Source organism: Opisthorchis viverrini (genome assembly GCF_000715545.1).
Source record: "Opisthorchis viverrini unplaced genomic scaffold opera_v5_633, whole genome shotgun sequence".
NCBI classification, from domain to species: Eukaryota; Metazoa; Platyhelminthes; class Trematoda; order Opisthorchiida; family Opisthorchiidae; genus Opisthorchis; species Opisthorchis viverrini.
The window spans coordinates 86568-99544 of NW_008752301.1; the positions used below are offsets into that span (position 1 = coordinate 86568).

Genomic DNA, 12977 nt, shown 5'->3' on the forward strand with positions numbered 1-12977 from the left:
TATATATATATTGGAAAGTTATACGCGATGCCATGTGTGTAAAAATTTCTGTGACCGTATACCTACGCCTTACAAGCGACGTATAACGTGTCCTATTTCTGATCTCTTAAACACAATCTTCCCCTTAATACGACCGAACTGGTTTGGCTTATTGAGGCCCTTATGGTATGCTTGTTGCCATATCAAGCAAGCGGACGTTAACGGTATCTTCTGGGGTCAAAATGTATCCGGATGACCATTTTGTGTGTATGGTAGAGGTCCTCGTCTGGTCTGATTTGATCTGCGCAGTTTTTAGCGCAAGACACTTGTGGATACATGAATGTGAAGAAGTACCGATGTATCTCAGATACTCTCATTCAGCTGTCGTTAGTGCAGCGTTGCTGGTTCTACTTGGAATGTGCCAGGAAACTTCTATTATCAAATATCACGGCAATTGCGTTGGTAGTTTGACAATGTTTGAAATAGACAGTCAGCCGACATTCGTAGACCAGACAGTTGAGAAGTTGGTTATGTACGATCAAACGCCAATCTGTATATCTCTCAGGTTGCTGCTTCTGAGTTGTGCTGATGGAATTATTCAAAGCTCTACGCCTTGCTGAGACATATGAGAAACTTCGTAATTGATGGTCAGTTTGGTCTTCTTTCGGCTAGTAAGATTGCGGTACGGATGTTACTCACTCTTGTTTATTACACAAGCAGGGGAGGTATTTGTAAAAATTTCAAGTGGGGATAGTTAGCTGCTAAGTCTAGTCAAGTTTTTTTCCATAAAACCGCACTTCGATGTATGTCATTCTCGCAGTAGTTTGGGAAAAAGAGTGGCAACCCAACCCAAGCACTTGGAGTGCGTAACCACCTAGGAACTCCATAGGCTAGGCAATGTACGTCTCTGGACGACAACGTGAGGTGTTCTTACACTAACTGGTTTAACAGCTTGGCTCTCACCTGTCCCAAAGTGGAACCAAAGGCAATCTCATTCTGTGCACTGTAAAAAATACTCGAGCAGCACAATCGGGATTCAAAAAGATGATGTGATAAGTTAATCAATGGCATCCTGACTTTGACAGATGTAAGAACAGCGTAAATGGGGCTTCTGACGTCTCGGCAGAGATCGAGTGTTCTGGACCTCTAAAATAAACTGCGTTTAGCGGTCCTGGAGGTATTTCTCGGAGCACTGGACGTTTTGTTGCATAGATCCGTAATCATACGTGAAGCACTCATGTAGCTGTATGCTTGCACGTCTCATGCTAACATTGGTATTGTTTGGATCAATCCTTACGAACCGCGCACACGCCATCTCCCGAATTCCTGCCTTGACACGTGTCGGCAGTCACGACTGCAGCTAGCTGAACGTGTTTTCCCAGACCGTCCAGATTATATTTTCTTTTGACGTATCTGTTCTTTCTATCCAACTGGATCGCTTATTGCGCCACTTATCTCCAGTCAATGTGAATTCAGGGCGAAGGTATGACAAGAAGAAAGCTGAATTAGGCTCTGCTGCAAAATTAGTGTTTTTTCATGAACTGGCCACAGTTTGTTTAAAAATCACCTGGTTGCACCTATTGCACTCTTACCAACACAGCACAGCACTGCTTCGGGGACAGGTTAGGTACGCACTGAGCTGGCGAAAAGTCTGTTGCTTGTGGTTTTTTTGTGATACCCCAAGAAAACCTGCAATACAATAGAAAAAACATAGTGACCGTTTTCGCTCGGTCTCGCTATGTGCCTGTTTCGACTGTCGTAGAATGAAGTTCATCAGTTCTGACAGCTCAGGGAACTTCAATTGCCCTTCGATATCTGAATTGTTACGACACTAAAATGAACGTATAGCCGTTAGGCTTATATTGCGATGCGAAAAATGTAGGGACGTTTACCGGCTCCACGGCATCCGTATCTTAAAATGACCGTTTCCAACCGGTTCTGTCTGCGGTCTTTGTAGGCTTCTGAGGTTGACTGTTTTTTGGCATGTCACCTATCTTCACGACAGAATGAGCCCATGTCCGTGATTCACTGGGGCTCGATTGAGGGTGTAGTGGGAGTCGATGACTTAGTTAATCGATTATTGATCCGTTGAGTAGAATGAGAAGACTTCGCCTAAGGATAGGCTTTATTCAACATATAAGCACAGTATAGGCTGAAATGACAAGTGAAAGTGAATTAATGGAAATAGCAGTAAAGCGTAACTTTCACTACAGAGGGTAAGATGAGCTGCTCCCTATAAATGTCCAGGACTGAGCGACCTAGCCTTGTCTCCACCCTTGTTCCTCATACAAGCTCCATAATAGCGATTGTCTAAAACGGTTTCTAGTTTTCTGTAGCCGCTGAAAGACCTAAATTCTTTCCACATGAAGTGCCATTTTGGAAGCAAATGCGGGTATGGATCTATGCGACTCTGTTGGTCAGAAAAACCGGAAAGACAGTCTAGACAAAAGTGTATGACCATGCTCAGTTTCGACCTTACGTTGACTGCGGACTAACCAGAATATTCCTTAATTCATGTTTGATTTAAATACATTTGAACACAACTCAGAAATAAAAGAGATCGAGCTTCTTTCTGCAGGATACCTGTCCCTTTTGGATGTAGCTCAAATTTTTCGCTGCAACAGCCTGCGATAACACAGTCTCGAATATTAATGCTGGTTGTCAAAGTACATCCGGTAGCACCAAGCTTAAGCTTGCGTACACAACACAACACAAAGCATAAATTTGCTACTCGGTTAGGCTGTGACGAGCTACCCAAGATCCGGTTTCAAAGCGCTTGCACCTATCTGAATCGTACACTGCCAACCTTCGAGCCCTCGTACCTCATGGCGGCCAAGCTGTCAGTGTATCAGTGTACCGGTACGTATTACCCACTGAATTCAGACCCCTAAAAAAGATGAACTCGACAACCACACAAAATGTGAAGTTCGTGCAGACAATGATTGATCCCGACGTTGACCGAAATAGTCCCTGTTCATTTCAGAATGGCATCAACAGATCAAGTTATATTTGGATGGATGTGATTCCTACCCAAAAACGGCCAGTTAGCATCCAAAATGGGAGCGACAATTTAATCAAGATCATTTTTTCGGTTTCCCTTCAATTGCCCGCCTCCTGGAACTTTATGGATACCATGACGCATGGACGCACTTATTGATGGTCAAGTGCAGCCAATCTTATAGTCACATAGCAATGTGAAAACCCAACAGGTTGAGAAATGGGCGTGGCAATGCCATAAAAGTTGTTGTTAACATTAGAAAGAAATGGATCGAGTGATATTGGAAGGGTAACTGTAACAGGAGAGCCTAGACAACTATCGCTCATGTTGTCTAACCCAAGATGAACCGATTTAGGTTTTGCTTCTTAGCTGACTCTTCATCTTTCTAGAAACATTTCTGAGACGATCATTACCACGTAGCAGTCGGTTGCAACCATTTTTCCCAAATCTTCTGATCCACTTTCTTGAAATTTTCTTGAAAGTCCACTTCCAGGTCCTCACTAATGAGGTCTTTCGCTCTCCCGACTGATTACATTTCACTGCACTGCCGAAATTAATTATCGTTTGTGGTGAGGAGATCACACAGCATGGTTGACTTTTGACCTCGGTCTGAAAAGTTTTCATTTGGCTACTCTGGAGCCTGTCTTATTTAAGCAAATCAGAAATTACTGCGTGGCATAAGGTAGTGAACAGAGAGAAACTAGGACCCGGCAGTCAACGTTCGGGCAGTTTGTTTCGGATATTGGGACCTGGATGATTGTTTTACAAGCTTCAGATCAACAATGATTCACATGCGATAGTAGTGGGGCTTCGGAGCCTGTAGAATGGCGCATAGTTCCGATGTCCAAAAGTGCGAAGCAATCCACGATGGTTCGTGTTGAAGCGGTGTTCATCGTAAAACCAAAAATACACAAATTGATGGGTTGTTGCTGTGCTCGTGTGTTTCCATACAATGAGGTGTAGGCTATTCCACAGAGAAGGTTTTCGTTCGATGGGCAACTTCTTAGCAGACCCAAAACTTCCGCTTTTTACATCCGTATCAGACAAATGAGCTATGTCGCTTTGAGATATTGTCAGCCGTCTAAAGAGTGAATTAAGGGTGCACAATTCTAGAACCAACTGTATGCCCACTTCCTCTTGACACTAATGAACTCAACTTATGATGTGTGTGTTGGAAACCTTGAAATATGTGATTTCGTGAATGGTCTATTCAAAAAAAATGTACTGGCAGCATCCGCCAATTCAGTTGAAATAAAAATAAGATTAATTTTCATCTAAAGTGAGTCATTCAGTTGTAACACCCTTTTGATGCCTAGCTGTCGTGCAACCCGAAGGAAGCACGAAGGCAGAGGTACTGCCAGGTCGCCCAAGCCTAGACAGGATCAGTTGAGATGTGGAGATTGGGTTCGAACCGCCGACCCACCTGTCAGTAGGCTCGCGCCTTAACCACTGAGCTATCTCGAGCTCCATTAATGCGAAAGTCTGGTTGCGTTCAAGTCGGTGGGTTGCAAGCTACATGTTTTGGGCAGAATACGAAATGTACTGTGCTGTTTTCGAAATATTCCAAAAAATTTAATTCTACCTCATCTAATAGGTGCCGTGTAAAGTCCACCTTAGCGTTGTTCATCTGCTTGAATACTTCCGTCGGTTTTCGACGGTGTTCCTACTCAGACTAAATAAAAGCCAATATAAAAATTCGGTCATTTTTCACAGGTCTGAAAGGCATGGCGGTATTGATTTGAATCTACCCAAAGGGACACGACATTGCATAGTTTCCTGCGCGCATCCTAAGGAACGTGTTGGTGTTTTGAAAAAACGAGCGCGTTACTACAAACAAGCAGGCTAGATCGTAATTATTTTGTGTAATGCCTAATATATGTTACAGGATAGATGCTGCTTAACTCAAACGCTTCCTTGAGTTCATGCTATTAGCACCTATCTCTTGTATCTATCAGCCTGCATGCTTCACACTTTAGTGTGTGTTTTACTCTATCTTCACGTTTTTTTACGTGTAGCAGGGGAATTTTTAACCTAGTTTTCACGCGTTGAGGAAATTTTTTTCAGGTGGTAGGGGTGTAAAGCCCATCTCTCCTGCCAGACTAAATTGAATCTGATTTCTTCTGAGCAACCTTTTGCTCTGTTGTGTTGTTCGGTTACTGAGAGTGTTTCCCTACCCAGTTCCTCCCCAATCTGACTGGTATGATAGTATCGAGTTTGACAGACCAGTTACAGGAGATAAAGAAACGAACGTTTCAGTTTGCCACAAAAGAAGGGGTCTCTCCCGAGTCCTGTCATCTACTCACCCATATCTTCCCGCCCCTCTCCCTTTCTCGCTTGTTCGTCTCACTTCTGAATACTGGACGTGGTTACTTGTAACTGAGCTGAAAGTCTGTTTTCATTTATCGTCACTTATGGTGTTGAATCCGTCACACCGCAAGCCAGTCCAGGAACGACGTGTACCCTGTATTTTTGTCGTTTTTGACAAGGACCGGTGACTATCACGAGTGACTTGTCTAGGTTTTAGTTTAAACCAAACTTGACGTTCATCACTTCTCGTGGATATGCGAGGATAGAGTATGAACGCCTCTACACACACCCAATCTGCGACTGAGTGCACGGGTGTCGAGGGTTTACGCGCTGCGCATCATTGTAGCGCACTAAATTACAAATTGAGGCTGATTGTCACGTAGAATTGTATTGGAAGGTTGAAATTCGCTTCAAATTCTCAGGATACACACTTGGCCCTGACATTCTGATGGTTTTCCGAGGAATATCAAGCAACTCGGTATGCTTGTGATTTACGGGGTTCGCTACTCAGACACGCTCAGACGGTCCAAGCAGTATATTTGTCAAACTAAACTCCTGTCGCCTGTTTGTTGTGCCTAGATTTCATCATCGTCAGGGGTATTCATGACACTTGCAACAAATAGGTTAATAATCCTTTCAATTAATGACCATTACTCTAGTATTCTGAAGAAAAACAAGGGTTGTTGATCTGGTCGTTGGCTTGTTCGCTAAGCTGGGCAATTTAAAACGTTTCATCACCAATCGAGGTGACGTCGTTAGTTATTGGGGGAGTGTAGTGGTGCGTAGCGATGGGATAGTGGTTAGCCAACCACTGATGATGTCACCTCGATTGGTGATGAAACGTTTGCAATCAGAGTGCCCAGCTCAGCGAACAAGCCAACGGCTATCTACGGTACCTGAGCTACCAAACATTTTCTTCTATAGGTTGCTGATCTTTTGAATGAATGAATTTCTGCATACGGTCAAGCTCAAAACCAAAAATTATCTTCGGATCATACTGCATTTTTTAGTTTTCGTAAAATTTGGCTCCCCTTAAAAGTAACGGACAGGCTAAAGAACGTTACCCAATGCTTTCCATGAAAGAAACTCCCTAGATTTTCGATATCTTCTGGTCAACAGCTGTTCAAGCAAGTTGGCACTTATACGAAGCAAATCCCATTAGCTGAATCCGGCTTAAGACTGATCTGATAAGCTGAATACCGAATTCGGCTGGACGTCGTATGGGAACATGGCATAAGCGTTTCATGTATATTCGGGTAGGATTTCTGTGACCATAGATATCAAATTCATCTCTTCGCATACCCACTAACTATTAATTTGAACATGATTTAATGGGTGCACTTGCTTTTGTAGAAAAATGTTCGAAACTCACAGCCAGTGTTCAGTCAAAAGTATCTATTTCCATCATATTTCGAAAATTCAGGGTTCACAAATTGGGATATCAGTTTATCCATATGTATCGTACAATTCTTTTAGGTACTCTGTGAGCTGGCTGCGAGTATGCACGTACTATTCGGTGGCGTTCTTACTTGAGTGCTCGTCTCACAGGGTAGGTATAAGGTCCAGCGAGAAAATCGATACATTAAGCTTCGAAGTTCTGTCTCAGAAAACTCACCGTTATTGAAATATCCCTTGGAATGCACAGGTTATAACGGTTGAGCACGTTTCTCCTCAATTCAATTCTCCTCAATTCTCCTCTTCAGCTTCCTGTTATCAGTTGCCCAGCCGAATTCGTTGCGATTCTAAGGAAGCTGTGCTGTCTATGCTGTCTATATCCCTTCAGCCAATCAATACTTTTTGCGACTGAGAGTCTCTTAATGAACCGTTCCAGCATGCCATCAATTGGATTCTCTTTGAATCTACTTCTGAGGACAAAAGAACTCAAACACCTAGGTTATCCCACCTGTTTACTGTACTCAGCCTAACCACTAGTGAAATCTGTTGTACAGCTCAAGTTGAACTCTGTTCAGTTCACTACACGACCTGTTGATGAAATCCTCAGTTCAAACAACTGTTGCCCGAAATCTACTGTACCCGATTGTATCTGATAACATTCGATAGTACGAACTCTTCATTATCAGGAATTTTACGTAGGATTTTGGTAATGGGACTGGCGATTCCATTGCTGTTCCGTACTGTACATTGTAAATGCATAATTGTATTGCGGTGGTTCTAAATTGCGCTTCATACTCATGTTTGGGAAACAACATCATGCTAACCAGTTACCACACGAATGAAATTCATGCACACCTTGTATTGTCCCAATCCTTTTTGCCCTATTTGTTTTGCACAAAAGTACGGTCGCTCCTTCAGACCGCGATTTGCATTGCATCCAAGTGCGAATAAGTTCCACAAATGAATTTGTTCGATCATTTCCGCTGAGTTCCCCGAACATACTTTCTCAGGTGTGGTTAAGTGACGATGGCCTCGCCTGTTGCCCTCAAATGTTGTTGTAGCCTATTCATGACACCCCGACGTGGATAACATCAGTGTTACTCATGGGAAATGGCTATACATTTTGCCATACTCCAGCCTACATCTGTGTCCCTGGACTCACCTCAGCTAAAATATGACGCATTCGATTCCAATGACAAGAGAATTAAACAGTGGCAAGTGAAACACTCGCTTCTCAATTTGTATGGCTCGACATCAGTTGGGTATCTTCCCAGCGCGTGTTTTAAGATTTCCGCAACTAATGTGGTCGTCGACGACTGTGGTGTATCTAGTATGGCTTTAAGGCGGTCAGTAGAAACCCAGTGTCATCCGCAGTCTTTGATTGTAAATCCAACCTGTCAGAGTTTAATTCTTACTGGAGTGTTTTGTCGCAGCTAACGCCTTAACAAAAGCATTTACGAAAAGCGCAGAGCGGTCTCCAAATTGAAGGCTAGTTTCGTGAATTGAGTTTGTATGACACGAGAGTAAAACCCCAAGATCCTCTATATTGACGTGTTATGCCAGAACTACGTAGCCTTTGTTGTCAAACGCAATAAATACGGATCTATTGAATCTATCCCCTTGAACCTAAAACCCATGTTAGCAGAAGCATCATTTGTGGATATTTTCATTCTTGTGCACCTTCCAACAGATGACACAGCAGACGTTCCGCCTCTCTATGGATTTTCGGGGTTTTCTGTGGATAGTGAGCCGCTGCATTCAATCAACCCTATGTTTCTCCAAACTCATTCTCTGAATCCTATAATCTTGCCTCTTCGCACATCATAAACCACACTTCCAATTGAGGTTTCAGTCCCCTATTCATGTCTGCCTCCTTGCTCGGTCGCTCCTGAGATCAGTGCATTATCCTCCCCCCGATCCCTCCCTGTCAGTGCGCCACACCTTGTTCACATTGACAGCTTGCATGTCTCGGCGTTTGTCAAGTGGCCTTTTTCAGTAAACTTTGAGTCAACCACACAACGGCCCCACTTAGAGCGCCAGTTATCTACGTACAAAGTGCTTGGTCTGGTAGAAGTGCACACGTATTCCAGTGTGCCCGAAACGACCAAACTATCGACGGTTGAAAAGCTCTCATGACTGTATATACCGGTGCTTATATGATTAGAAGCCAGTTGAGCGTCCATAAAGTCTAGCCAGTCACGGCTAATATAAACAAGCTGAGGTCTACAGGTTTCATATAGACTTTTGATAACAACCGATGTGGTGTACTGCTGCTGACGGGCGTGACATTGACATTTGAAGCGCTCACACGAACTCACGTTGTCTGGTTACTTGACTTGGGACGGATCAACCGTCCAATCTTCCCCAGTTGCCTTACCCATTCTGGAAATGTGACCTGGGTAATAGCTGCATTTGACTGATGAGATCCGTAATACTTAGATCTATCCGTGTTTTTTTTCCACAAGACCAGTGGGTAAAGTAGTCAGTCCACCACTTTGCGACTGAAACAGTTACGTTCTTTTTTGTGTAAAACATATGAAGCTTTAACACCGCAGTCACTCCAAGAGTGACTTGTATTCATTTGACGAGTATCCATACAACTACGAAGTATAACGATGAATCATTGATGTATATCTCTCGCTTTTTCTTGGTATCTCCAACCAGTTGGAGGCTGTTTCCACTCAAAAACTTATTTGAGTCGTTCATTATATGCTAAATGAAACCTCTAGTTATCTTGTTTATTCACCCTATAGTCTGCTACGCGGAAGACGCACAATCACGGGTTTTGGATTGCTATCAGGTGCCCTGTCAAAACGGTGGTGAGTGTATCGGATCGCCCGACAACTCAACTTGCAAGTGTCCACCTGGATTTTCAGGTAGGTGATATGGCTTATTTGGTTCTAGGTGCACAAAACGTTTAGCTTGATTTCGTAACTTCGGATTGATTATGTTCCGTTTTAGGTTTAGAAATCTGCCTTCCGCGTTATATCTAGTTAAACTCTGGAAATTTACCAGTTTCTAATTAAACTTTCGCCTGGGTGAGTTTATACAACCCGGATTCTAGCTTCAGATACCCAACACCGACTAACTAGTTTAACTGAGAGAATACTCAGGAATCTGTGATATTGGGTTCGACGAAGCCACAACTGGGTTAGCTGCAGTAAATACACCGCACTGATGCATTGCGTAACTTACCGACTTCAACGGATTGATCTCTCATACATACAGCAATGCACCGCAAAGTTGCCACCGGCAATCTTGGATAGGCGGTTATGTTATCGATTCTCTACCATTTGCCCTTGAACAGTAAAAAAAATTCCTTACGGAGAGAGGAGTTGCGTTGACACTGTATAACTGTACTTGAATCAACGAGCCATAACAACCTTTATTCATCCTTTTCCATTTCGCTCTTTATGTCCTTCGACTGTTTTTCGACTTGTCACTTATAAGAATGCTAGTTTTACTGCGTATGTAAATTCGCTGACTTGGATGCTGATCGGCCTCCTTTAGAACTCGATGTCACGCTCACTTTGATGTGAGACTCAAGGTTGCCTTCAAATCCTAATGTACTTCGATAAATGATCCAATTTTCACGGATATCAACACAGGATCGGAAAGGGCCATGGTGAGCTGTGACAACACCCCGGGTATTTCAACTCGGGCTGTCAAATTCTAAGAATTTACCCATTGGTCAACAATATCCTACCTCCTAGGGGCCTTCAGCCTATTGCCTGTGCAAATGCAATGGAGACAAAATCGAGCAGTTAAACTGAATTGGTTTTTCTCCTTGAAGCTGATGTGACTCTGGGTATTGGAATTCAAATAGTTAAGAACTTTAATTAACCCCGAAAACGATAATAGGGAGACAAGACTACCAGTTGGTTGAACAAAGATTTTCAACAGTTCACTAGTTTCTAAAACACTCTAGAGACATCAGGTGAAATTCGAATTAACTGGAATTCCAGATTCAATTTAGACGTCAGGCAGTTTGACAAACTAAGTATCGCATGATAACGTTTTGGGTGCCATCCGTCTGTCGGATCTACACTGATCAGTCAATAACAACTAGCTTATTCTCTACTTGTCTCTTTATTTCTACATCTTTTAGCTCGAGAAAGTACCAACTGTTGTTTAACATTTAATTGATCCTAGTGGTCATCAAGTTGCAGAAATCGATGGTGCATTCTATTGAAAGGCAACTTTTATTGTGACCAGATTTCTCTTCTCTTTTGTAACGAGGATACTGATGTGACCGACTAAAATTCGTCGACACCAGCTTGGCTCTGTTTGGGGTTCATCGGGCTGGTCTAATCCCCGGAGTGTGTTGAATATTGTCCCCCCTTATCCATAAAAGTAGGTGTCTAACAACAGATATGAAACTTAAACAAAGTTTACTTTCCTCCAATGGTTTGTTGTAACGTTTTAGCAAGCAAATGTCAGTAGCGAGTATGTAGTTTACTAGATTTTCAATAAAATTGTGCCAATACTCTCGGACGAATGATCGGCTCTCTGAATTAGGATCATGTGAAGTCCAAGCGTTTTGAACGGATTTCTTAGCATTCGACTATGACCCTCTGTGTAGTCGAACTCTGTGTGACTGTCAATTGGAATAAACACAGTCGAACAGCACTTTTTCCATCAATTGTAGTGTGAGGAGATTTCGGAATTCTCAACTGAGATTTTGTCCCACAAGTGTGGCCAATCTATGCTAAAAAGCTGAGAAGTACTGTAAAACTGTTTCGTTTTTATTGGGAATCATCAAAAGTGCGCATCCCACGAAACCCAAGGAAGTCTCGAACCCGCGACCTCCCGACTACCAGTTTAAACCCTTGACCGTTTGGCCACGAGTGGCTGATCAGCAGTGTGAATAACTCGCACTTGGGAAGGATATAGCACCATTCCTCATTAAGTTACAGAAACCACATCAGATGGTCACCCTTTAACTGGCTCCTCAAATGGCGACTTATTAGGTGGAAGTTTCACCTCTCTTGTGAAATTACTCTTTCTGTAGGCTACTTATAGACTAAGTATCATTCACTGATTTTATTATCATTGTTGGATAGCGGAAACTTTTCGCGAGCTGTCCACAATTGCCAGAATAAAACAGACACCAGCAGAAATTCTGGGATGTAGAAATATTCATGAACTGAATGGACTCATGTGCACATTACCAACTATACTGCCGGGGAAAATTACACTAAGACCCGGCACTTACATCGTTGCTAATTCATCAAGCGAAAATTGATGAAGTGAACAGTTGGTGACAGAATAAGGATCATACTTCGGCGTTCAGTAGTGCTTATGAGCATCTTAGGCTATCTTTATGCAAAAGACCTTGATCCAGACTTATCTAATTCTCTCCTTCTGCCAATCATCTGGTCCGTCCTCATGTATCAGTCGGACGGTGACCAACGTCGGATGGCGTTCCATAGGAGCGCTGTGGTTCCATGGTTGTATGTACTATAAATGAATAAAATCTCAGTTAGGGATGAAAATTTCAGGTCTGCAGTCTTTCGATCCTGGATATCGCAACCTTCATCTAGAAAACGTGTTAGCAGACTGCTGATCACAGCAACAATTGAATCTCCATTGATTACACTTGCTGCATGTCTTACTTTGGACTAAAGAACAGAATGCACTAGATTGTCTGTTTACACTTTCCGTTTTATACGAAACATTCGCTCCGAAGACAAAGTGTGGGTCCTCGGTGGTGATAAAATTTTCCAACAATCGGGCAAGTGTCCACGGGAGAGCGCGTGGGCCGAAACAAGGCGATCATAGCACGGATGCTTGACGCTTTCATCTGTGACGTTAATAAATAAGGTGAAAAGGGCTGAGGTCTGCTCAATCAAAACAAACCAGCACACGACGGGCAGAATGCACTTCACTTAAATTATTCTACGATGTGAATGCTTGGGAATTCTATTGATGGCCGTTCCATGGGAAAGTGGGTTGTGGGTTTAGGAAAGCTCAACCAAGAGACTAAAATATTCTTCGCCACGGATGCTCAAATACTCAGAGGATGATGGCTTATGCAAGGAAATACTTCATTCAGAAAAAGAGGATATCTGTCAACCGTTTGTTCAACTTGAAGGAAACATCCCAGCCTGAATTACTTTTGTTATAGAATACTGACAGTGCATCCGTTGAATGGTCATGATCGTTTTAGTATTCGTCGATAACATTGTATTGGTTGGATGATAGGGTTTTTAAAACCTTGTTTGATTTTGAATTCGCTTTGGATGGGACTTCGAATTAGGAAGTGTTTGGATGAATCCGATTAGTGCCTTGTATCGAG

At 42.8% G+C, this 12977-nt stretch overlaps 1 protein-coding gene across 1 annotated transcript in view; it reads left to right on the top strand.

Moving 5' to 3' along the window:
- The window catches only part of T265_15599 (hypothetical protein), a gene marked incomplete at both ends in the record, with an annotated part of 37804 nt that overhangs the window by 1352 nt on the left and 23475 nt on the right, over positions 1-12977 (top strand). The window contains one exon of the mRNA XM_009178721.1: positions 9433-9555. Coding sequence (XP_009176985.1) covers positions 9433-9555 — 123 coding nt within the window. The remainder of the gene's footprint in view (positions 1-9432; positions 9556-12977) is intronic.